The 27857-nt window shown below is 39.5% G+C and overlaps 1 protein-coding gene across 1 annotated transcript in view; it reads right to left on the bottom strand.

Annotated features, from left to right (window-relative positions):
• Window positions 1–27857, bottom strand: part of LOC126215193 (unconventional myosin-Ib) — an 890664-nt gene that overhangs the window by 97477 nt on the left and 765330 nt on the right. Inside the window, exons 18-20 of the mRNA XM_049941860.1 lie at window positions 14367–14516; window positions 13760–13819; window positions 6818–6904 (exon numbers count right to left, since the gene is read on the bottom strand). Of these exons, the coding sequence (XP_049797817.1) occupies window positions 6818–6904; window positions 13760–13819; window positions 14367–14516 (297 nt within the window). The remainder of the gene's footprint in view (window positions 1–6817; window positions 6905–13759; window positions 13820–14366; window positions 14517–27857) is intronic.

The following is a 27857-nucleotide window of genomic DNA, read 5'->3' as shown; positions in this document are numbered from 1 at the left end:
GGCAAACATTCAATCGGCCACGAACTACACATGCGCATGAGCCTTTTTCTGGCACGGATGGTCACACTATAATATCGCCATCCACCGGTCAGGGATCGCCAATGGCCGCCAATCATCACTCCGGAATCAGAGGAGGAAGACTGGAGCTGCTGTGTCAAATATCTGGAAGACCGGGAAAGAGGGGTCTTTCGACCCGCCGCGGACTGCCACCCGGAAGATACTGCGACACAGCCGGAACGTCCAGGTGCCACGTCTTTGCTACGCCGGCCATCAACCCCAGACTCTGCGCCTATCTACTTCCTTCGCATCCACTGGAAAGCATCGAGAGAAAACCCAACAAAGGAACGTAAATTCAGTTCAGTTGCTAATATTTCAGTTCAATAAGGTGGCGTATTCTTTGGCTTGTTATAAGATTTTGGTAGGAGAATAAGCCTTTTGTTTTTGAAGAAAGTTTATCTTTTTGTAAAATTAAGCGGTGGCCTTGTTCCACCTGACAAAAAATTTTTGTTCGCACGTGGGTGTTAATCTGTGGATATAACAAAGTGTACCATGTTCAACGATTTCGAGGTCAGTATGCCCACGCACCATAATGCCTCCCAACACCATCACACCCGGACCACGAAAACGATCATGTTTGACGATGTTCCTGGGTGCACTACCTGGTCCCACCTCTCGCCATATGAAGATACACCCAGAATCATTACACAGAATGAATCTGCTTTCATCCGAGAAGAGCGCTTGACTCCATTCCTCACTGGTCTAGTCTTTATGCTCTTGGCAACACTGCAAAGAGTGAACAAAGTACACTCATTGGTCAACATTTTATGACGCTGTACTCCATCCCCTTGTGTTTCTTTTTGGGGTACATTTGTCCCCAACTTCATATTCACAGATGACAATGTGTGAACACATCAAACAATGCAGACAGACGAGCTTTTGAAATGCAGGATACTTGACAAATGGACTGGTCTGTCCGTCACCCCGATTTAAACCCCATTAAGCACTGAGGAATGCACTGCAGTATATCCACATGCAGCAATGACCATCTGGAAGTTGGCAACTGCATTGGTGGAGGAATAGAATGCCACACCATAATAACTGCTTACAGACACCCTATAAAGAATAATGTCCTGCCTTTTAAATGGTTTAAATGGCTCTGAGCACTATGGGACTTAACTGCTGAGGTCATCAGTCCCCTAGAACTTAGAGCCACTTAAGCCTAACAAACCTAAGGACATCACACACATCCATGCCTGAGGCAGGATTCCAACCTGTGGCCATAGCGGTCGCGCAGTTACAGACTGAAGCGCCTAGAACCGCTCGGCCACACCGACTGGCTGTCCTGCCTTTTGTAATGCCCAGGGGACCATCAAAAATCACTTGACTTCAGTGTGGTTATTGTCTTCGAATGAAGGTATAATTTTTGTTCATCTCACTGCATATTTATTTCTATGTACTGTTCAAGATCCATTGAGCTACGTTACTCGGCAATTACATATCGCGCAAAAGTTACTTCTGTCCAATAGTTTTGCACAGTCTTTCCTATTTGTGAAATAATAGTTCCTTGAAGAGGTCTTGAGGTATGTTCTTGAGTTCATAACACAAAAAAATCTGTATTGTGTACTTCTGGAATCAGAAAACTTTAGAAACCTTCTATTTTCTTTTTGTCTGAACTGTTTACTGTTTGCACGTCACATCCATACAAGGCTACACTCCACACAATTACCTTCAGAAAGGACTTGCTAAAACTTAAATTTATGTTGTTACATACAGCGTTTCTCATTTTCAGAAATGCTTATCTTCTTACTGCCAGTATGCATTTTATATTCTCTGTGCTTCTCCCATCATTACTTGTTTTGTTGTCCAACAAGCAAAACTCATTCTAATACTTACAGTGGTTCACTTCAGCTTACAATATCTCCAGTATTGCTGGACTTACGGTAATTTGAATACATTCCATTACTTATGTTTTCTTTATGTTGATGTTCATTTTATAAACTCATGTCATACTCTGCCTATTTTGTTCAATAGATTTCCCAAGTTCTAGGATTAGTTTTTCACTTTTAGATGTGTATACCACAAGTACTGGGCTTTTCCCCATAAGGTAAGTATTAACCACAAATTCTCTCTCTTCGTCATCGTTTTACAAGTGTTTGTTTATCACCTGTGGCAAAAAGTTTTTATTTCTTTTGCCTTAATATAAGATTCCCCTTCCAAATGTTATTAGCTGTCTTTAGTGTTCTCTCTGGATATAAATAAAAGAACTGCTTGATGAGAGTGTAACTGGTCAAGAACCATAATACCTGGAAGGAAGACGATGATTATCATAAACTAGGGAATAGGCTACAACATTGTTTCCCTTCCTCAAGAACATCTTCCCTTTCATGTCCATACAATCCTACAATTGCAACTGGTTTCAGTACTAGTTGCAAATAACCTTCCACTCTCTTTATTTTATAGCTAATAACTTAAGAATTTCAACAGTGTATTCCAGTTAAATCTGTCAAAAAACCTTTCTAAATCTGTAAATGTATGGCAAGTGGTTTTTTTATTTTTTTAGGATAAGCAAGAGTGTCATTTTTATCTCACATATTCCTATATTTCTGCAGGATCAAACTTCCTCCATCTTCACTTCTGCCAGAAGTTACATCCTTTTGTAGATAACTGGTGTAAATATTATGAAAATATGACTTATTAAATTGATAATTCATTAACATGTCTTTCTGTCAGTATCTCCCTTTTATGGAGTTGGGATTTTTTTTTGTTCTTGAGATCTACGGTATTTCATCTGTGAATGAACAAGTTTTAGTAAAAGTTTAGACTGTAATAAGATTTTTATTGAAGTGATCTTTTGTCGACTAAAAGCTACATCATTTATTGGCATATGACGACATCTGGTCTCTGTGAAGTTTATTACCCAGCAGGATGAATTGTGGATTAGGATAGGTTGAGAAATACTTCTTCTGAAGAGTAAACTCAAGTCACTAAGAGAAAAGCTCTCCAAACTGCACACATCAGTTGTGTTCAACTGGTGTGTGAAGTTTCAGTGACTTTAGTTCACTCTTCAGAGGAACTGGTTCTCAGCCTTTACAAACCTGCAACACACCTTGCTGGATAACAAACTTCACAGAACTCAGATGCCAGCACATACTAGTAAAAGTTGTAGCCTTCACTCGACAAAAGATCACTCAAACAAAAATATTATTACAGGCAAAATTTTTATTAAAAAGTATTTACTCACATACCTTACCAAGCAATTTTGTGAAACAAGTAATCATTCAAAAACATTCCATATTTACTACAGTTGGAGCCACGAATGACGGCAGCCATGTTTAGGCTCATTCTGCGCATCTGACGTGATGTCATCCTCCGACAGCCAATGAATGTTCAGCAGTTCTCTTAGCACTTAGCTCTTGGCCAGTGCGAGTGTTAAACATGTTTGTGGCAGTTATTTGGTGAATTTTTATTCAGTTTGTTGCGATTTGTCATGGCTGATGGTGGCAGTAAGCGACTAATTCTCCATAAGCAAGCGAGAGACATAATTTACAGAATACGCATTTTCTTCAAGTGCGAAGCAGAAAATGGTGGACCTATCAAAGATGTTGCCAGGTCTCAGGAATGTACAGCAGAAGTGAGTGGCATCAGCTTGAGAACTGTTCAGTAGATGGCCAGTGCAAGTGTTAAACGTGTTTGAGGCAGTTATTTGGTGAATTTTTATCCAGTTTGTTGCGATTTGTCATGGCTGATGGTGGCAGTAAGCGACTAATTCTCCATAAGCAAGCGAGAGACATAATTTACAGAATACGCATTTTCTTCAAGTGTGAAGCAGAAAATGGTGGACCTATCAAAGATGTTGCCAGGTCTCAGGAATGTACAGCAGAAGTGAGTGGCATCAGCTTGAGAACTGTTCAGTGGATGGCCAGTGCGAGTGTTAAACGTGTTTGTGGCAGTTATTCGGTGAATTTTTATTCAGTTTGTTGCAATTTGTCATGGCTGATGGTGGCAGTAAGTGACTAATTCTCCATAAGCAAGCAAGAGACATAATTTACAGAATACGCATTCTCTTCAAGTGCGAAGCAGAAAATGGTGGACCTATCAAGGATGTTCCCAGGTCTCAGGAATGTACAGCAGAAGTGAGTGGCATCAGCTTGAGAACTGTTCAGTGGATTGCCAGTGAAGGTGATTTATTTATTCAGACAAGTGGAAGCCCAGTTTTCAGATCGCCAGGGAAACACCACAGTAGTGAGAAGCTTGTCACAAATTTAAAAGATTTTGATGAAGATGTTCTAAGGTGATTTGTGTGAAATATGTACAACACAGGTGAACTTCCTACTGTTAAAAAAATTATGTTGAAAATGCACGAAACTATAAATTTTAAAGGCAGTGTTACCTCAATGCGAAGAATACTGTAAGACATTGGGTTCAAATATGTAAATACAAATGACGGTTGAAAATTTTTAATGGCACATTGTGATATCGCTGCTTCAGGGGCACAGTTTTTAAGAAGTATTCTTGAAATAAGAAAATCTGGCAATAAGAACATTTTTTACTTGGATGAAACATGGGTAAACCAGAATCATACAAGGAAAGCATGTTGGAAATTGAGTGTTGGTTCATGTGGTTTTAAAGTACCAGTTGGTAAAGGGTGACGAATAATTGTGCTTCATGCTGGTTCTGCTTCTGGATTTATTCCAGAAAGCAAATTAGTGACCCAGGAAAAAAAGAGCAATTCAGCTGATTATCAGTCTGAAATGAACTCAGAGACAATTACATTATTGTTTAGGAAATAGTTTCTCCCTTTCTTACCTGCAAACTCAGCAATTGTTATGGACAATGCGAGTTACCACTCAGTTGTTGTTGACAAGGCTCCCACAACAAGTACAAAAAAAGGTGATATCATGCTGTGGCTTGCAAGTGAGAAGATTCGGCACACTGCCACTCAAACTTGGGCTGAATTGTTAAATGTAGTAGGGCTTCATAAATCCCGTCTGAAAGTGTACGAAATCAGTTGTATTGCACAGGAATATGGACATACAGTTTTACCTTTGCCACCACATCATTGCTAGTACAATCCTATTAAGCTCATATGGGCACAAGTGAAAGGATATGTTGCAGAATGAAACAAGATGTTTAAAATTGCCGACACAGAGAGAATTTTGCACAGAGCACTCGACAGCATAACACCTTCAGTATGGATTGAATGTGTTCAACATGCAGAATGGCTACAGGAGAGGGACATGGAGACAGACATTTAAATTGATAATATGCTCAATCCCTTTGCCATCACTCTAAGACAAGATGAGTCAGGCACTGACATGGACTACAGTGATGTAGATGATGATGGTTGCAGCAATTGAACACAACCAAAGGTGAGCCACACATACAATATTCACATTGTCTTTTCTTTTTCTATAGATTCTCTTCTACAGTTGCAGTTTTACCAGTAATACTGAGATATATTCTGTCTTTTGCAACTGCAATAAAAGTCTTATATATACCAGCTGCTTTTTGCTTTATTTTGAAGCATCTTCAGTGGACAGTATTTTGGCTTCTATACCTCTTGTAGTTTTCTCCATCGCTGCAGTTATAAGATCATATTCTATGTTTGTCTCAGCTGATCTATATTTTAGTAAATAATTGTTGTTTGTGTGTGACAGACCTCAAATAAGTTCATTTTTTGTTGCATTACACTTCACTGACACTCAATACATTTTAGTCTTTATGTTTTTATGAGCCCATAACTGACTTTGTATATTTTATCAACTTCATTTTAATCAAGGTGCTTTAAAAAAAGTGAAATGTGCTTGGCAGAGACAAAACGATTGTCACCATTGCAAAAGATGGAAAATTTTCCAATACTACATACAATATTTTTGTGGTATTAATATTATTTCATTCAGAATGTTATATAACATGTAATATGTGGTAGACTGTGTCCATGCTGGAAACATTTAAGCACTGCATATGACAGCAGTTGTTTGGTATTTTACGAATATAATTATCTGACATTGGGCACAAGCATTCGTACTTCCCTGCATGTAGATTCTTGGAATGTAGCATCACAACTTGCTGTGCCAGACAACATTGCGTTTCTCATTCATTTCGAGCTGACTATCTCAAAGTGGTAGTCGTGTGATGGTGGAGTGTAACTCTCTGACAAATCACAACAAACTGATAAAAAATTCACCAAATAACTTTCTCTGCTTTAAACATGAGCTAACAAACTATGTGATTATCGCAGCTGTTGTTTGCAACCGGCAACACTGCAATCCCCATCTATGCCTCTACACTGTGCAGACCTGCATGACCAACCATCATTCATGGATTTGACTATAATAAGCTACTTAAAATATACAACACTTAAATAATTAGTTACTGTTCAGAACTAGTGAATAGGAGTTGTATCCAGACAAACTGCTGACTGAAACAAAAATTTTAATACTTCAGGTTTGCACCATAAGTGAAACATTAAAACAGTAAATAACAATTACAGATGCAAGTCAACATCTTTTCTCATACTCTGTTATGCGCACAAAAAAGATGGCCACCAAGGACATTGAGCTGCCCTCTTTTCCAGTGCAATAACATGCAATTCCCAAGCTGATCCTTACACGTATTGCCTATTAACCAGTAATATGTTCTCTTTTTCAATCAACAACATATTTCTAATATTCATCTTACATATTTTCATTACTTGAAAAATATTGGTGTATGTTTGTCCTTGCTGTTGAGATCCTGCTCCACTGTACAGTCTAGAAAATGAATAAACTACTTATCCAAGATTAAAAAAGCCATATTAATATTATCTATGCAGTACCTTCCAACAGACATAGTGCCTTTGTATAACAGAGACTGCCCACTCAATCTGCTTCCGCCTTTTCAAAATGCGATACTCTTCTCTCGCCTGAAAATATAAAATGCAATACAATCAATGTTTTTCACATTTTAAAAAAGTAATATTTACTACACTCCTTATATAAGTGAAAAATCAAGTATGATCAAAAATTGTGTTACACTGCTAAGAAAATAAAGAAGTAGGGTTGGAGTAAATATTATTGAAGCATTGCATATTCGTTTTGATAGCCAATTTCCAAGTAGCTAAACTGTGTTAATTTGTTGCCCTCATGGGGGCCAGAGGGAGCTTATGAAACAAGAAAAAAGAAACAGAAAACTTAGAAAACTATGCTGGTTATTTACAATGTACATAAAGATGTAGGAGTAAAAACTTAAGCTTGGTCCAGCTACAAACGAGGCAGGAACAGTATCAATTGGCAGCAGTACGGCAACAAATACTGCAACTTATGTCCAAAAAGTATTTACACAGTGCAGATGCAGGGTAAATTAAAGGAACTACCAGAGCTATAAGTAAGGATTGATCCAAAAATCCACAGTATAGTGGCATGTACTTTATTGGGAAAGCATTTGTGTACGACATGTGGCTTCTGCAGAATCTTGAATAACAAAGACGGGGCAGGGTCGTGATGGCATCAGTTTTCTCCACTACATCTGCTGCATCCTCCTACATCTAGATGCAACCTCAACCTACGAGGGGCACAGGTATGAACCATATTGATGCAAATAAAAAGCCTGTACTCACCAATAGTGGAAGGTGTGACACCAGTACAACATTGTTAAAAGAGGAATCCCAAAAGACAATGAAGTGAAGAACCAAGTCGCTGTTTTATGCAAGTCCTTTCTTTATTTGAACGATGCCTATTTTTGCACATATTTTGATGCATTTGTATTCTACAGTATGTTACACTGGAAGAATGTCTGCTGCTTTGGTACACTCCAGTTTTTGATGATGCAGTGTTTCTGTTGTTCCACTACTTTACACCCAGGCCAAAATGTAGTATACAGTTACAGCTTCTTGGTGCACTAGTAATGTATCTCACATAAGAACACAGTTCATTCTTTCAGTGCCATACATATGCAAAATGATTAAGATGATGAATTTTCTAGTTTCTGAAAGACTCAGACCAAGAAAAGATATGGGGGTGGGGAAGGGAGGGATGAAGGAAAAACAGAAAAGTATAGTTGAGGAATAAATCAATTTTAATCACATGCTAAGCTGAGAAACAAAGGTGCAGAATCAGAGCATAACAAAACATCCAACAGCAACCTTATTGAAATTTTATGGTTCTCCTGACTAAAATCCTTGGCGAGATTACAGAAGTACCACCAAAACTAATTAATTTTTCTTTTGGTAACTTTCATGGCTCACTAAAACTTTTCAAAAGACAGACAAGATGTTTAATTTAAAACAGCAACCAGCCACAAGTACAGTTTTTAGAGAATTATTTAAATAAAACCATGCTAGTTCCAGATTTATTACAAATCCATCTTTCGATAAGTCTTACAGATTTTCTTGCTTTCCTACTAGGGCCTCTTTTTGTAGTCTTTACGTGTTTTGTGCAGTGGTGAACATATCTGTGTGGCGTATTCCTTGTGTACTTGCAATGCACATTTTAAAATTTGCACATTATGGCATGTGCACTCACACTGCAACAAAATCTGGGAAGTTTAACATGAATGACATTCTAAAATTCCCATTTTTAATATAAATGAGTTGGTCAGTTTCATGAAACCATAATACTGTTTCACTGCGATCAGCCATGTAATGTTACAAAACGTCTACATGAGAGGCTTAGTGGCATAAGTTGCTACTTCGACACCATGTCACTCCCTGGTAACAGGCGAACCAGGAGTGTTCGCAGTTTTCATATTTTCACAACCCTTCAACAGCTTAGGTTCACCATTTTCCTTCACAAACTTGCTACTGTTCAGTCAGTGCATCTCATCACTGCCATTCTTGCAATTTGGGGAATCAGGAGGGTTCACAAAGAAGTTGGTAGTGATTGTCTGGAACTGCACATTAATGTTCTGGTTGTCAGATTCTGATTGTAGTCACCTTTCTGATGGTAGAAAATATATAAAAAAAATCTCCTCAGCCTGAATTTCAGTTTGAACACTGCAACTCTTTATGAAGTATTTTGCCATAGGAGGTAAATGGTACCTACTTTGTCTGGGAAGGAAAGAGGGTTTCCCATCAATGATGAAGAGGTGGATTTTGTATTCTGGCAACTAGTTACAAGTAAGATCTAATAAAGAGTCCTAACCACTGGATCCTGTCTAAATTTTGTAGATCTTACATGCTGATACCATGCAGCATCACTGCCTCCCGCACAGTAACCGTAGTATTTCAATTCTGTTTTCTAAAGCCTGTTTTACCCCTTTTCCAATGGAAACGAACACAAGCCAGTGAATGTGACTGAACAATTCCTGATCTAATTTCCTAGTTTATAGTAAAGTGGCAATACCATACCCAATACCACAATGCCGAGGTTACCATCTTCAGTTCGTGTTCGATAGATGCAAAAGTCACATTTACGTATGTTGCAAACTAGTACTCTCTGTACTGGTTTGTAACAGTTTCATAGAGATTTAACACCAGACAGAAAGTGAGGAAAAATGACAGAACAAGCTCCTCATCTCATGTATGCAATTGAATGTCTACACCTATGTCTATACTCTGCAAACCACGATGAAGTGCATGCCAAAAGGTAAGTCTCACTGTGCCAGTTATTAGGCATTCTTCCCACTCCATTCATGTATGGAGCGTGAGAAGAATGACTGTTTAAATGCCTCTGTGCACACTGCAATTAATCTAATCTTGTCCTCACAATCTCTATGTGAGCGATACTGAGGGGGCTGTACTATATTCCTTGAGTCATCATTTAAAGCCAGTTCTTAAAGCTTCATAAGCAAGCTTTCTTAGGATAGTTTATGTCTATCTTCCAGTTCAGTTCCTACAGCAGCTCTGTGGCACCCTCCAATAAATGAAACAAATCTGTGATTGTATGTGCTGCCCATCTTGTATTCATTCAATATCCATTGTTAGTCCTAGTTGGTATGGGTTCCACATACTTGAGCGATATTGTAGGGTGTGTCACACAACTGATTTGTAAGCAACCTCCTTTGTAGGATAATTGCATTTCCCCAGTATCCTACATATAAACCGAAGTCTAACACCTGCTTTATCCATGACTGATCCTATGTTATTATTCCAATGTGATTATTCCATTTCATAGCCCTGCAAAGAATATTACCCAGGTATTTGTACGAGTTGACCGATACCAACCGTGCCTCCTCAACGACACTATAGTCATCGGATACAATATTTTTTCATTTTGAGAAGTGCACAATTTTACATTTCTGAACATTTAAAGCAAGTTGCCAAGCTTTCCACCACTTTGAAATCTTACCAAGACCTGATATGCAGCTACTTTCAGGCAGTATTTCAATATAGATAACTGCATCATCTGCAAAAAGTCTGAGGTTATTAATAATATTGCAAGGTCATTAATATACAACATGAACAGTGAAGGACCCAACACACTTCCCTTGGGCACAGCTGAAGTTACTTCCACATCTGACTCTCCATCGGAGATAACATGCTGCGTCTCCCTACCAAAAAGTAAAATTTCATTTGATACCCCGATATGAACCATACTTTTGATAACAAGCATAGATGTGGTACTAAGTCGAATGCTTTTCAGAACTCAAGAAATAGTGCATCTACTTGACTGCCTCGATCCAAGGCTTTCAGAATGTCATGTGAGAAAAGTTGGGTTTCACATGATTGATGTTTTCAGAATCCATGCTGGTTGGCATGGTGAGGGTAATTTTGTTTGAGGTATCTCATTATATTTGAGCTCAGAATATGTTCTTGATTCTACAACAAATGTCCATCAAGGATACTGGATGGTAGTTTTGTGGATCACTTCTACCACCCTTCTTATCAATGGGTGTCACTTGTACCTTCTTGTAACTACTGGACATGGTTTTGTGTACAAGGAATCTATGAAAGATTAAGTTGGAAGAGGGGCTAACTCAGCCACGAATTCGGTATAGAATCTGATAAGGATCCCACTGGGTCCTGGAGCTTTGTTTGGTTTTGATGAATTTAATTGTTTCTCAGTGCCATTATCACTAATATCTATTTCACTCATCTCCTCAGTGGTCATCATCATCAACATCTTAGACAGTTTCCAGCATCTGGCCGGGCGCGGGCCTGTATGGAACATAGGCCTCTCCATCATCTTCTGTCTTGCCACCATCTCTCCGTCTTCACCTCGGTCCAGTCTCCTCCTTTCTTCTGGACGCATTCCTCTAGTCCTTTCAGCCATCTGTCTCTCGGTCTTCCTCTTGGTCTCTTTCCTTCCAGTTTCATCTCGTGTATCCTCCTGGGTATCCTCTTCTCCTCCATTCTCTTAACGTGTCCATACCATCTCAGCCTTGATTTCTCTATCTCCTCCTGCAATGGTTACACCTTCATTAACTCTCTGATCCTCTCATTTCTTAACCTGTCTATCTTTGTCACTCCAATACTGTTTCTCAAGAATTTCATCTCACTAGCTTGTACTTTGCTTTTCTCTCTTCCTTTCATAACCCAGGTTTCTGATGCATATATCAGGATCGGGACATAGTGTGACTGATATATAACCTTTTTACTGATTTGGGGTACATCCTTGCTCCATATCAGGCATCTGACACTCTCTCAAAATGCTGCCACTTCCTCAGTGGTAGGAGGATTAAATTGGGACAATGATACTGTGTTTTACTTTGTGTTTTATTCTGATGATGTGCATGTTCTTATTTGTTTCACATGTTATTCAAATTCATTTTCTATGGACAGAGAAATACAAAATTGTGATTTTGTATAAAACTATAAATCGATGTAATGAGAATCTCTAAAAGTGTTACGTGAAGCGAGGTATATGAGTGATGCAGAATCATATTGATAGGTTGATAGAGACAGCATCAGCAAAGAGTCAAGAGTGAGAAGGGAGTGGAGGTGATTGTCGTGCCGCACATGCACTGCTACACAATGTGTTCGTGGCCAGTGAAAGACATCAGTGTTTGGACAATGCTACATTTATGATCTCAGTGTGTACTGAGATTAAAGAATTAGTTGCTTTACATGTTGTGTTGCTCATTTGCCAGAACTGAATTTTGACTAATTAAGCATAAAACTTTGATATGCAGACCAATTAGCTATGTGCACACCATGTGCATACCACAGGCTGTGGAATATTTAAACCATGCACTAATAATTTACAGTACAATCAATTTGATTTACTTTCATAGTGTGGACAGATATACTGTGAAATGTGCTGCATTGTGATCGTAAATCATAAACCTGAAAACTGTGGCTTAAGTGTGTAACTAACATTATGGTGTCAGGGTGTGTCACACATTAATGGAAATAAGTGAGTTTTATTCTCGCCATTGTATGCAGATTGGAATTAAATCTGCAGGCATTGAGTCTACTTGTTACACTCACGATTGGCACTCACAATCAAGGAGATCAGCAAGAAGACACAAATTATTAGATTATCCACTTAAGGATTATGGGCTAACGATTTGGACATCAACGAATTGCTGGCAGCATCAGCTACGTGGAAACTGTTTTGATGTAACATTGGCCAAGTGACAACGTGAAATACATCATTCTAATCACTGACGTAAAAACTCTTTATACAGAAACAATAATAACTTTTGTTGCTCATTCATTTTACACAATTTTAAATTGTCACATTGTATTACTATTCAGCTTTATTTTCAATATCATTCAGAACAGATTTTAAAACTTGGTTTCATTCATTTAATTGTTACTTTTCATAATAACTTTGAAAACCCATTAATTTCCAACACAATCATTTTTGTAAACAATAGTTACTAATACTAATGAGTTAAAAACTAAACAGTTTTGTTTTCTTTTCATTTGCTTTTAACTGCCAATGTTTCTTTATTTATGTAGTCTGCAAGTGTTTACCTACATTTGCATGTTTTGTTGTTCTGCGTTTAATCTCGTATGAATTATTGTGCCCTGCTGATGAATTTTGCATGCTATGCATTAACCGCCATTGAATTAGTAAGTAGAAACACATCATGAGTTGTTCAGTTTGTTTAGGAGAATATTTTATCAGTGGTAATCTGTTTGATTTGGGCTAATGGGTGATCATTCATAACATTACAGTTTTTGGGAAATTACTTGCATGTGTGAATGTAATGTTCAGCCAAACTGAAGAAAAGTAGAGTACTCCTGGTTTCAGTTAGCTTAAAATTTCTGGACGCAGTAAATTTAGGCGAGATGAATCGGGGTATTGTCAGCCCGAGTACCTAAACATGGTCGGTTCTAGCTCAGTGCAGATTCAAGGAGGTGTGTTTTGGACAACACAGTTACATTTTGTGACACCTCTTATCCATTATTGCCACAAAAGGAAAAGAAGACTCGTAATTTGAAAAGCTTCACAAATATAGTGATAAAATAGAATAGAGACATATATTACAATCGCAGCATCATTACCACTGGTGACTTATTTATTTAAAAAAGGATGTATAATATACACATGGGTCTACAACCATTGCAATATTGGTAGTGATGATTCATTTTTCTACATAGAAGCAGTCACTCAACAGGAAGCACTTGTATTTCCTACATCTTTATAAAACAATAGTTTCTATTACTCTTATACATTAGGATATAGTGAACCCAGCTCTGCTCTTTACTGCAGGGTAAAAACAAAAGGAAAAAAGGGAAACAACAGCTCCAGCAAATACAAATGCAGGAAGGTTGGAATTGTGAAATGGGTCAGCACAGCAAATCTGCTACTTCGCAAATAACCTTCCAGCTATATTTACATTAGCAACTTGAGGACTTTCACTAGATGGGGTATGAGTGTAAACTACATACCACTCTGTATAAACACCACAGGTGCCTCCGACCCTTGAAGCTGACCCCAAAACGACATTCCTGCATGGTGGAAAGAAGAAAGTTACACTTGCATATGGTGAAAGATAAAGAGTGGGGGATATAGAGAAGAAAATTTGTCCGTATTTTCTCCTTCTTCGTTCTTCATATGTTTCTTATTTAGAACCTTCAGAAATAAGACACTGACAGATTTACAAACCCAAAATTCAATGTTTGACATCATAAGAAAACAAATTGTGGTTATCATTTAACTTTATTTTGTGCTGGCCTGTAAGTGTCTCTTAGGTGCAATACAGTTAACAAACTGGAAAAATATGACAGTCTACTGTAAATCTTTAACAATACTATTTTACTCACTTGCATTTCTAATGCATGGTACAGATTCACTAGAGCACACATTAATGCTGTATATTACTGCCTCAAAAGTTGCAGGAACAAATAGATGAATCTGTCACTGACAGAAAAAGTGACTCTAATGTCGCACAAGATTGATATGACTAATAGCGAGAACTGTTTAAAGAGTTTCATGAACATCATGCAACACTTATGGGGAAGTTAAGTGGAATGAATATCTACTGAAGTATCTCACCCTCCAACTCCTCCAAGCAGAGGCGATGATGATTTGGCTCCGACGCTTTAAGAGAAACAACTGCCGATCGCGATAACCACGCCAAACTTTCTGGATGAGTACCGCCAAGTCCTCCAAACGAACACGTCGAAACTCTTCCAGTTCGTATATCTAACAAGAGACAAAAATATAAAAAATTCATTTAGAAAGTCAACCAAACAGCAAATGGAAAACCTGCAGGTTTATCTGAAAGTACTTTTACAACATGCAAAATATTGAAGTGTATTCTTCGTTCTGGAAACAGACAGAAAACCCTACAAAACAAAAAAAGTTCATTTCTCAATTCCCTCATTATAATTTGTCTTCTTTGAAACTCATGTAACTAAATAAATATTTTTATTCAAATTATTATTGTCATATGAATTCCAAAATGTTTGTGTCTACATTTTTATAGTCAAACATTCTGGAATTCTTAGGAGAACAATAATTATAGTTTTAATTTTTTCAAAAATCCAATCTTACTGTCTTGTAGCTCTAATTTTTCTATATTAATAAAGCATACTTCTGATGGAATGACAAGTTTAGCTATAAAATATTACAAATATAAATTCGAATATAAGGACGCACTGCAAACTCTGCTCAACAGAACTGAGTATGTCATTAATGATATTTTAAGTATACTGGGTGTTTCAGAAGTGAAGGTCAATATTTAGGAATATGACAGGAATGATCATTTGAAACAAAAAAGTCAAGTAAGCATGGGCTGTAAAACACATACCTTATGAGCTATGAGCAATTCTTGATCTACGATACTTTGAAATAAATCTCTCCTACTGCACGCTTTTTGCTTTCTATAATTTTGAAAAGTGATAGTACTGACCAAAACACGAAAAAAATGTCCAGTAAACATGTGGTCTAAAATGCATACTTTAAGAGCTATGAGAATTTGTTCATCTTCACTACCTTGAAACACAACTCTTCTAATGAACAAGTGCTCATAACTTTTAAGGTGTGCCTTTTAGAGCACATGTTTACTGGACATTTTTTTCTTGTTTTGGTCAGTACTATCACTTTCCAAACCATGGAAAGCAAACTGACTGCAATAGTTGATTCATTACACAGTATTGAAGAACAAGAATTGCTCATAGCTTTTAAGGCATGCATTTTAGAACCCATGTTTACTTGACTTTTCTGTTTAGAATGATCATTTCTGTCCTATCCCTGAATATTGACCATCACTTCTGAAACACCCTGTATATCGCCGACAGTTAAATAACACAACTTCACTGTTAAAAGTGAATATGTATTAGCTATCACTGCTGTCTTTCATGCTGTGCCTGAATATGTAATAGCTTTGACTCATCAAGCAGTGACAGGAGAACACAAGTATAAAGATATAGAAATCTGTCAGCTTTTGGAGCCAGTGGCTCCTTCTTCTGGCAAGGGATTAAATGGGAAGGAAGCAAGATGATGGAAAAGGACTGGCAAGATTTAGGAAATGGGTAGAGTTTGAAAAAGTTGCCTAGAACTACGGGTCAGGGGAGATGTACTGGACAGGATGAGAAGTCTGTCCTGTAAGTGTTCCCTGTCCTGGGATTTCGGGCAACTTTTCCAAACTCTACCCACTTCCTAAACCTCACCAGTCCTTTTCCTTTACCCCTCTTCCTTCCCCTTTAAATCTTTGCTGTAACCCACATAAGATTCCGCAACCACGATATGGTGCGCAGCTGTACAGTGTTCCACAGAAGTCGCAAGATGCCAGCACTGGCAGAGGACCCCACTCTCAGACAGCCTCTCTGCATTGCACTCTACCGGCTGGCCAATGGCTTATAGAATCAGGCCCGGCCAACCTCGCTCTCAGTCCCACGTTTACTTTCAGCCCATGTGTCTTGAACTAGTATGGCAAGTGTCTTTCTGTACCCATACTATTGAAGTAATAAAGTGCTGTGTTCATTATTACCTATGTTTTCTTGTAGACAGAACACCCTTCTGCTAGGAGGAGAAGTCATCATCATCTTGGACAGTTTCCAGCCACTGGCTGGGTCTGTCGGGAACACAAGCCTCTCCATCATGTACTGTCTTTCCACCATTCCCCCTCTTCCACCTTCGTCCAGTTCTCTCCTCTTCTCGTCACACATTCCCTCACTCTCTTCACCCATCTATCTCTTGGTCTTCCTCTGGGCCTCTTCCCCTCAAGTTGCAGATCAAATATCCTCTTTGGAATTCTTCCCTCATCCATTCTCTTCATGTGTCCATACCACTGCAGTCTTGATTTTTCTATCCTGTCCTGTACTGGTTCCTCCTTTAGTCTTTCCCTCACATACACATTTCGCAATCTGTCTCGTCTTGTTACACTCAACCTGCTCCTCTGGAACTTCATTCCACTAGCCAGTATTCTACTTTTGTCGCTTTTGTGCATTACCCATGTCTCACTTCCGTATGCCAATATGGGGACAAAGTAGGTTCGGTATATAATTCCCTTGGATTTCTGTGGCACCTCCTTGCTCCAAATAAGCCCCCTAATGCATTTGTAGAACTGCCCTGTTTTTCTGCACCTTTCATTTATTTCCATTGCGTTTCCCCCCTTACTTTCAATCATGCTTCCCAGGTACTTGAAGTTCTCTACCACTTGTAATTTTTCCCCTCCACAAGTTATATCCACATTTGGCCTATTCTTCTTCCTTGTTGTGACAATTATTTCACTTTTCTTTGCAGAGAAATGCATTCCATATTGTGCTGCCGTTGCCTCCCATACATCTAACTGCTCTTGCACCTCCTTCTCGCAATTTCCCCATAACATCAGGTCATCGGCAAAAAGCACTGCTTTCATTTTATGATCTCCAATTGCATCTGATACTTGCTGTAGGATTTCATCCATAACAATAATAAACAATAAAGGCGAAAGTGCACTTCCCTGTCGCAGCCCATTTTCCAGCTTGAACCATGCAGTACGTTCCCTCCCCACTTTCACACAACTCTCACTTCCCTCATACATTTTTCTGACTTTTCGTGTTATCTCTTCATCTATCCCTTTTGCGTTCAGCACATCCCAGAGCTTGTCCCTACAGATACTGTCATATGCCTTCTCAATATCTAAAAAGGCCATGATTAAGTCCTTCCCGTACTCATAGTGCCTTTCCTGCAGTTGCCTTACCGCAAATATGAGGTCCGTTGTTGATCTTCCCGGTCTGAAACCATACTGCTCCTCTTTCAGTCTACTTTCAATACTGCTTCTTATTCTCTTCTCCAGGATCTTTTCATAGATTTTTCCACAGTGGCATAGCAGGGTGATTCCTCTGTAGTTCTCACATCTCCTTTTATCCCCTTTCTTGAAGATCGGGACTATAATTCCTTTCTTCCAATCCTCAGGAATTCTGTTCTCCTTCCACACCACCCTCAGCACTCTGTATAGCCACTGGGTTCCTACTTCTCCTGCTGCTCGTATCATATACATTGTTATTGGAGCCAAAAGCTCTCAGATTTTTACCCCCTTATACATGTGTTCTCCAAAAGCTACTTGGTGAATAGGTCTTTTTTATCTATCCAATTACATGATGTTTTAAAAAATGGATTGTTTTCAATGATATATATAACACCTTCGTATTTTAACATTTTGTAGAAACCTTCTTATGCCAGTCTTAAAACAGGTGCTGTGATCAAAACCACAAGCTGTCAAGATCAGTATTAGTATTAGCAGTAGTAGAGTATTCTTCATAGAAATTTTTTGGCAGATTAAAACTCTGTGCCAGACTGAGGTTCAAACATGGGACCTACGCCTTTCATGGGCAATGCTTTGCCAATTGAACTACCCAAGCACGACTTGTCATCCATTCTCACAGCTTTACAGGTTCTGTGGTGTCACCACCAGACACCACACTTGCTAGGTGGTAGCCTTTAAATTGGCCGCGGTCCGTTAGTATACGTCGGACCCGTGTGTTGCCACTATCGGTGATTGCAGACCGAGCGCCGCCACACGGCAGGTCTAGTCTAGAGAGACTCCCTAGCACTCGCCCCAGTTGTACAACTGACTTTGCTAGTGATGGTTCACTGTCTACATAAGCTCTCATTTGCAGAGACGACAGTTTAGCATAGCCTTCAGCTACATCATTTGCTACTACCTAGCAAGGCACCATATTCAGTTACTATAATTACTATCTTCAAGAATGTATTCTGAACAGATAATATTGTAAATCATGTACTGTCAAGAGTGACGTTCATCATTAATGGATTAAAGTTAAGTATCAAACTAATTACGTCCGCTTTCTAAATTCTCATTCCTTGTCACGTTCCAGACCTCACGTCAGTATAGTTCTTCCCTCCTCACGCCAGCCTGCGTGAGCTAAAACGCGTGCATTTCGGCCTCCACTCGTAACGTGGTGATGGCTCCTCTGCTAACATAAAAGGTTCACAGGTGAAATTCTGTGAAGAATGGAAGTTAGGAGACCAAGGTACAGGTCGGGCATTGGGAAAGGTAGCGTTCAGTAGCGGCAAGGCCATGTGCATTAGGGATGTTAGTGTAAACAACAATCCAACTGCACTTAGCTGCCTTATCCTCTCTCTAGCTTGTCCCAGTATACTCCCATGAGCAGCACTTTACCACCCCCCACCCCTACCCTGCTATCCCCCCCCCCTCCTCACCCCAGCCTCCTCCTTACCCCCATCATCCAGTCACTTCTCCCATGATGCAGTGCTGCTCACAGTATGGCCTCAGCAGCCACAGATTATGGTCATGTTTGTGTGACTTAGGTGTGTGTGTTTGTTTCGAGGGGGAGGAGGGCCCACATATGTGTGTGTGTTTTTTGTCTATTTCTGATGAAGGCCTTGTTGCTCGAAAACTTCCGTCCAGATAGTCTTTTTGTGAGCTATCTGTCACTCAGCATATCTGCTATTTGGTGAGTCGCAACTATCCTTTTCACAATATTGCCATATTCCACCCTGGATTTTCTACTGTTTGATTTTGCCTAACAGCTTTTCTTCCATCCGGTAACCCAGTGCTGTTTTCCTTTGTTACTTTTTCTAACACATTACTATATTCAATGCCCATCCTTCTGTCTCTTCTTTCCTGTGTTTCACTTGTTACCTTACAAACCGCACTCCACACACTACTTATGAACCACACGGTATCAACCGTCTCCGCCGCACAACAGACAGCTACAAGTCTGTGCTGATTGTAGGTGCAGCAGCTCATGTCCCACATTACTCCCACTCATATTATTAATCCCGTTAGTCCTGCTGATATTATTAATCCTAGACCTTCAAACTGAACCATTCTTGTGTATTTTCACTTGTTATTTCCCATACTTTCCTGTCCCATATCAACTTTTGTCTCATTCTACAAACACCTCCTCACCCCCCACTCCTTCTCCTCTCTATTCCAGTTCACTCCTACCAACTTCACTTAATCTAGTCACGTCTGCCATCCCCTTTCTTCACACATACCCACCCATAGACCTGCAACCTATATAACAATCTTTTTATTTATTTTTTCTTTGATTTCATTGTGCCTTCACGCCAACTTCAGTTGGTTTTCGCCTTTCCCTATCGACCTACTCCCTCAGATTTCATCTTGTTTCCCCATTCTTCATTCATTTAATCCATTTTGGGATTTTTCCACATGTTTGGGTGCATTTTTGCAATTTTTTGGACATATTTCTACATTGTTTAGTATTTTTATGCATTTTATCCTCCACCGTAGATCCTTGCTCCTTCCATCTGTGTCAATGCAGAAAATTTCCTAGCCAGAACTTTGTCCCACATATTGTTCTTGCATTGTTACTTGGTCCATAGAATACCCACAAATGGACTTATCATCAAATTATCCATCTCTGGCTGCCATCCCTCCTTCCACAATGACTTCCATTTGTTCAGGTTCTACCATTCCTTAACCCTCACCAACATAGTCCTGCAAAACCTTATCAATCAGGCCCAACCTCCTTGCAATACCTCCCTTACATCCGTAAAAGTCTCCTGCTATGAAATCCCAAATTCCTGTATCCCATATCACACACTGACACTTTTGCCCTCCTGGAACTAGAGCAACATGCATGATGCCATCTCAAAAAACTCTCCATCCTGCTCACTTCCTAGTCACACCTTGGACTACCACTATCCACCGTCTTGACAACAATCTCCAAATCTCTCCCACATCCCCTAAAAGCTGACAAACCCTGCCTTGCCTATCTACTACATTTACCCCTTCCTCAGGAACCCAATCACAACCACCACCACCACTGTACAGGATCCAGAACCTCAACAAACTCAAAACAGAAGTAAGAGTCCATTCCAAAGGCCTCAGATTTTGCCGCACTCCTAAATTCAGTCAGACAGGACTTGTTAAAGACCTTCTCTTGGTCCCTACAGTGGAAACACTTTTTCACCATGAACCCTACAAAGGCTCAACTGAAGACCAATGCTGAACCTTGTCTGACTCAGTTCACTCCTCCATCCAACTGTGAACCACACCACTGCCCCCAAATCATCCCCTGTTAACTTTCCAGAATTTCTTAAACTCAAACCTTGCCTCACAATCATTCCCCAAATCCCTCAACATGCAAACTAACCTTACATCCACAAAAAGGACTGCACTCACCAACTAAAAACTGATCCCGACCTTTTTAACCCTACCTGCTAACATAGGCTCCACCACTGTCGTTTTGAACTGTAAGGATTACCTGGCAGAAGGACTTGGCCAGCTGTCAGATTCATCTACCTACAAACCCTGCCACACTTGTCCCATTCCAGAGATCCAGCACAATCTCCAGTGTCTCCTCAAATACGTATGCCCATCCCAGAACCTTTCCCCAGAACCTATCTCTCTCCTCACCTCTACCACTCCTCACACTCCTACCCTCTACATTTTTCCGTCCATAAACCCAACCACCCAGAACGCCACATTGTGGCTGGTTGGAGTGCCCCCACTGAGAGAATCTCTGGTCTTATAGACCAACACCTTCAGCCTATTACCCGAAACCTATCCTCCTATGTAAAAGATATCGATCATTTCCTCCACCGACTGTTCCTACAACTCACAGTACCCTGCTCATCACTATTGATGCCATCTTCCTTTACACTAACACCTCTAATACCCATGGCCCTACTATTATTGAACTGCACCTTTCTCAACACCTGATCTACAGCCTCCTTCCTAGTCATCATGACCAACTATATCCTCACCCACAATTACTTCTCCTTTGAAGGCATCACCTGCAAACAAATCTTAGTTACAGCTACCGGCACCTGCATGGCACCATCCTATGTCAACCTATTCATAGGCCATCTAGAGGAATCCCTCCTAAACATCTAAAATCCCAAACTCCTTATTGGCTTCAAATTCACTGATGACACCTTCGTGATCTAGATAGAGGCTGAGGACACCCTATTCAAATTCCTCCAGAACCTCAACACCTTCTCCCCCATTTGCTTCACCTGGTCCTACTCAACCCAACAAGCCACCTCCCATGATGCTGACCTCCACCTTAAAGATGGCTACATCAGTACCTCTGCCCATATTAAACCTACCAACCACCAGCAATACAACCACTTTGACAACTGTCACTCATTCCATACCAAGAAGTCCTTCCATACAGCCTAGCCATCCAAGGCCTTTTCCACATCTCCTTCCCCAGCCCACTGTCTGACCTACTGACAGCACCCAGCTGCCGTGCCCTCTCTCCACCTTGTTCCAGTATGCCCCAACACAAGCAGCACTTTACCCCCCCCACCCCCCACCCCCACCCCCCTTACCCTACTACCTACTATCCGTCCCCCTGCCCACCCCAGCCTCCTCCTTACCCACACAACCTCGTTGCTTCTCCCACCATGTGCAGTTGCTCACAGTCAGGCCTCAGCAGCCATAGACCATGGTCGTGTGTGTGTGTTTTGTCTATTTATTTACAATGGAGGCCTTGTTAACTGAAGGCTCTGTGTCAAACAGTCTTGCCACACACACATCACACAATTTACAACCTGATGTTTTCTGCACAGTTGTAACTGCCCTACTAAGTGGACTACACCTGTCAGAATAGACTAACCATTTTGCGTCAACATGTCCACCCTTCAATACCTGAGCTGCTGCCCAGGGCAAAATAAGCACTAATGGCTTGCTCTCGCCACATGTACCTGGAGGTACTACCCAGCCTAAAAACATACAACTTGTAACAGCTATAATTATTAGTCTGCAAATGACATAATTACTGATGTTGCTCAGTACATCATCCTCAGTCACCAACAGAAATGTCTGCATGTATACCTGTTACACCCTCTATATTCGTGTTTACAAAATTTGTAGGTAATGCTACAACACTGGAAACCACGAGTTCAATTTCAATTTGAGTTTATTTTTTGTTCTGTAGAGTTATAATCAATGCAGGGTCCAGTTTGTAAAGATCAAAGTTTGATCAGTTAAACCAAAATGTTGTTATCAATGAAGAAAACCACATTTATTACTCACAAGAGTGCTCAGTGGGCATTCTAAATGCAAAAGATACCACACTTATATTTCTAAAAAATTCAACAATGCAATCACCCTCAGTTAAGAATCAGTGTTGTGACTCTCCACTAATCAGCCTTTCCTATGGCTGTTGCATGCTTCAAATGTATTTTGGAAACAGAATATATGCTTATTGATTTTAATACTATTCCATTATCATTCGCAGTAAATGGATACAAAGTACTACAATGCTGGGAAACATCACCAGAAAATGTACTGAATCTCACAAACAGCAAATAGTGAGATAGAAGGTCCAAATTTATACTCAAAAAACTAATGTATGAACCATGAAAATTTCAGGGATTTTTGAAAGAATAATCATAATTGAACATTTCCTCCTCCTGGAAAATGTTTCCCAGCAAAAGCAGAGACTATGTGAATGAGGTCCCGCATTCCTGGTTGCAGCAGCAGAAACATCGCTGATGTTCTGTCTGTGCCCCCAGCTGCAAGTTGTGCCACATCACATGCGGGCATAGAGTCCACAAGGGGAGACAAGAGGGAACATTTGAAGTTACCAGCACATCATAAATATGGCAGCAGTATACGTGCTTGACATTTGTCCTTAATTCCCATAAGGCAGCCCCCTCCCTTTAATGCACAACAGAATCACAACAGTAGTTTACTATTTGAACGTGGGTGTAGTAGGCCGATGTTGGCTTGCTGTTAATACATTTATCAGTTTCACACAACAAAGCTATTGTAGTAGGCTCTGAAGACCCATCTATGCTATACTGTAGGTGAATAGATCTATATCTAATCTACGGAGCCAAATACATCAACTGAAGAAAGAAAATATTAGTTTTATGCACTAGTAGATAAGTTATAGAAAGTATGAAGTTTCGAGGGCAAAAAGATGTACACTCCAGGAATGAAGAGACAAGGACTGGCCAATCTGGGGCTGGTTTTTCGATGGACTTTCCACAATCATCTAGTCATATACTGGCAGTAAGTTACATTTCAACCGATCAACCCACAACATGTAAAATACAAAACACATTTTGTTCCACTTTAGCTGGTTTACATTAAAAAACAGATGTCATGAAAATAAAGCAATAAATTAATTAAAAAGATCAGCTGTGAAGCTCTGTATGCAAACAGATGTTCATCCAAGCTGAATAACCATTTTTAAGTTTATTCTATGTTTCCCCACTTTGAGAAGCATTAATGTGCCATTATTTGTTGGTTGTTTTTGGTGATTCAACAGTATTTTCTGCAGAATGAAATTTTCACTCTGCAGCGGTGTGTTCGCTGATATGAAGCTTCCTGGCATCTCCTATGTTCCACACTTCCCAGAAGTTATCCTGCATGATTTTCAAATAAAAAGGCAGTTTCTGATGCAGGCATTTATTAAAATTGATGCATTTCATGCTAGTGGCACATACTCAGAATTTCGTAGATAGTATAACCACACTAATCGAAAAGTAAACATTGAACTGACTAGTGCTGTTTATGCTATCTAAGAAATTCTGAAGATATGCCAGTGGCATGAAACAGGTCAATTTTAAAATAAATACCTCCAGCAAGACTGCCTTTTTATTTGAAAATTGTATTACTGTTGCTGAACAAGGCCAAAAATGGAGTCCCAGTCTGGCTCTCAGTTTTAACCTGCCGTGCAGTTTCTATCAGTGCACACTCCACCGCAGAGTGGAAATTTCTTTCTGGAAACAATACATCATGCTGATGCTAAGCCATCTCTTCACAGTATTCTTCCTTCCTAGGACTGCTAGTTCTGCAAGATAGGCAGAAGAACTTCTATGAAGTTTGAGAGTTAGGAGATGAGGTACTGGCAGAAGCATTTTCTAGCTATAATTCAAAACTACAGTATTATCCCATTTTATGTTCCCACATTTTACATGTTCCTGTCATTTACACATTTTTTTCCCAATCCTATCAAATTTTGTATATTCACAATGTCTTGAACACTTCGGTTTTACGCTTTTGAAATTTTGTATTTTCTACAGTTTACACCACACCTGGCAGCTCGACTTGAAGAAAAATAGCGAGTAAAAGGAATCTTTCAAATTTTGTGCAGGCTCTATAAGAGTGCTCTCTTCAGAATGTATAGTTCAAACTGCATATAATTCACGATGATTGGGAAAGGATAAGCCTCCAAGCTTCAGTGTATTTTAACTTAAAAGTCGGTTTATGGTTCGGAGGTGTCATAAATATGCTGCACCTCACGCACAGTTCTTAGGTGACATCACAGCAGTGTATTTATTCACAGTAACTACTCCTTTCATCACTCCATTTCAGTTTTCTACATCTTTCATTTTCTGACTTGCCTCCTTTTTGCCATCCCCCCTTCCACCTATGTTACATACAATGCACTTAGCTTTTCACTCATATTAACTTGTGCATGATGTTTTAACAGTAATCTCTGGCTTGCATATTACCCTGTCTTCCACCATTAAGTGGCCAGATTTTCAAATTTCTTCTGATACAGTCTTTCCTTCTCATCCCATCCGGTAAGTCTCCCCTGACCTGGGGTTATGGGTGACTTTCTAAACTGTACCCCTTTCCCTAAACCTCCCCAGTCCTTTTCCTTCACCCTTCTTCCTTCCCCTTCAACTCTTCTGCCAGAAGAGGGAACCACTGGCTCTGAAGGCTTGTGAAAGTTAAATTCTTTTGTGTATGTGTTCTCCTGCCACCACTTGGTGAGTAGACTTTTTTAACTGTCCATTTAAATCATTTACATATATAGTGACAGCAGTCCTGTCACACTCCTCTGTGGAACTCCTGACAATACTCTTGTCTTTAATGAACACTCACCATCGAGCACAACATACTGGCTTCTATTGCTTAAGAAGTCTTCGAGCCACTCACATATCTGTGAACTTAATCCATACACCCGTACCTTCATTATGGCATCTGCCTGTTGCCATTTTGCAGTATATTATGTAAGAAATGAGCAAGCTGAGTTTCCCATGAGCGATGCTTTCTAAAACCGTGCTTATTCGTGAACAGAAGCTTCTTGGTACCAAGAAAATTTATTAAATTGAAACTGAGAATATATTTAACGATTCTGCAGCAGACTGAAGTTAGGGATACTGGTCTGTAATTTTTCAGATCCATTCTTTTACCCTTCTTATATATGGAGTCACCCGTGCTTTTTTCCATTCGATTGGGACTTTGTGCTGGGCAAGGTATTTGTGATAAATATAGGCTAGGCAATAGGCTAAAGCTGGAGAGTAATATTTGTGAAACTGAAATGGGATTCCATCCAGACCTGGTGATTTATTTGCTTTCAACTCCATCATTTGTTTCTCTACACCAAGTATATGCTTATTATTATTTTGTCCATATGGGCATCTGCCTGATGGTCAAATGATGATATGTGAGGTCATTCAAGCTTTTACGTTGGCAAATTGGAAGTTAAAGTATATTTATAAAACACTGTTTTTTTTTTTTTTTTTTTACTTACCTATTAGAAAGGCTGGAGCTTCTCAGAACCTCAGCATTAGCTCCCAATATCACTGTTAGCCTTAGTGTACTGTGATTGCCGCCAAGACATTTATCACCTCTAGATTCCCAAGTTTTGTTTGGAAACAAATTTTAAAAAATCCAGTTTTGTCAATGTTAAATATGTTCTTGGCTTCATGTTTTGCAATTACAGCTTGTAATGTTCCATTAATCAACGGCTGCACAATACCACTGTCTGTATCATTTGATTCACCACAGAGTTCTATAAGAGGTATTATATCTTCTTCTAAACCTGTTACATCTTCTTCTAAACCTGTCAATCCAGCCATTGGATGCACATAAGTTCTCAATACCAAGAATGTTGGCCACTTTAAATGCTTTGTCCCTTAAAAGCACCCCATCAGCTGAAATACCTGCTGTCATCGACGTCTCAAACCAATGTTTTATCTTTTCTTCCAAAGCATCCTATTTTGAGAAGGTTGCTTATTTTTCTTTCTGGCATTTGGACTGCTTTCTGTTGTACTAGTGCTTTTTTTCCAATTGAATTCTGCCTTGATACTGAAAGTTGCAATTCCTGTCCAAATGGTACTCGTGTTCCATGGAAGGCATCCACTTTTTTTCCAAAATCCAGACTTTCCCTTCCATAGTAAAAGATTCTCTTTCTTTTCTCTCCATTGGTCAGAAAGAGCTTATAACAAAACAATAGAAATACTGGAAGACACGAAGATTTACAAGAAAACAAGCCAAGAAACAAAGGAGATCATGGCAAATGACTTGGCCCCTCAAGTCAGATACAGTAACAATAACAAAAAATGAAAGCTTAACAAATAAACTAATAAATCACTAATAACAATTTTAATGCTTCAGCAGCAAAATATTTAATAATTAAATGAGAAACTTCACTTTCATAAACACTATACGTTTGCTCAGCTATTAGCTCACGCTCAGATGTCACCTAAGAACTGTGAGTGAGGTGCAGCGTATTTATGACACCTCCAAACCATAAACCAACTTTGTTAAAATACACTGAAGGACAAAGAAACTGGTACAGGCATGCATATTCAAATACAGAGATGTGTGAACAGGCAGAATATGGCGCTGTCGTCAGCAACGCCTACAGAAGACAACAAATATCTGGTGCTCTCGTTACATCGGTTACTGCTGCTACAATAGCAGTTTATCAAAATTTAGGAGAGTTTGAACATGGTGTTATCGTCGGTGCATGAGTGACACTGTCAAGTCACTTAAATATCTGGACGTAATGTTGCAAAGTGATATGAAATGGTAAGAGCATGGGAAAACTGTGGTAGGGAAGGTGAATGTTGGACTTTGGTTTATTGGGTGAATTTTAGGAAAGAGTGGTTAATGTGTAAAGGAGATCACATATGGGATGCTGGTGTGACCTATTTTTGAGTAATGCCCGAGTGTTTGGGATGTGTACCAATTCGGATTGAAGGAAGACAGTGATGTAATTCAGAAGTGGGCTGCTAGATTTGTTACCAGTATGTTGGAACAACACATAAGTGCTACGGAGATGATTCAGAACTTAAATGGGAATCCCTGGAAGAGAAACACTATTGAGAAAATGTAGAAAACTGGCATTC

The sequence above is a fragment of the Schistocerca nitens genome, chromosome 12, assembly GCF_023898315.1.
Source record: "Schistocerca nitens isolate TAMUIC-IGC-003100 chromosome 12, iqSchNite1.1, whole genome shotgun sequence".
In the NCBI taxonomy this organism is placed as follows: domain Eukaryota; kingdom Metazoa; phylum Arthropoda; class Insecta; order Orthoptera; family Acrididae; genus Schistocerca; species Schistocerca nitens.
The sequence above is the reverse complement of the archived record's forward strand: the minus strand, read 5'-3'. Positions and strand labels throughout refer to the sequence as shown.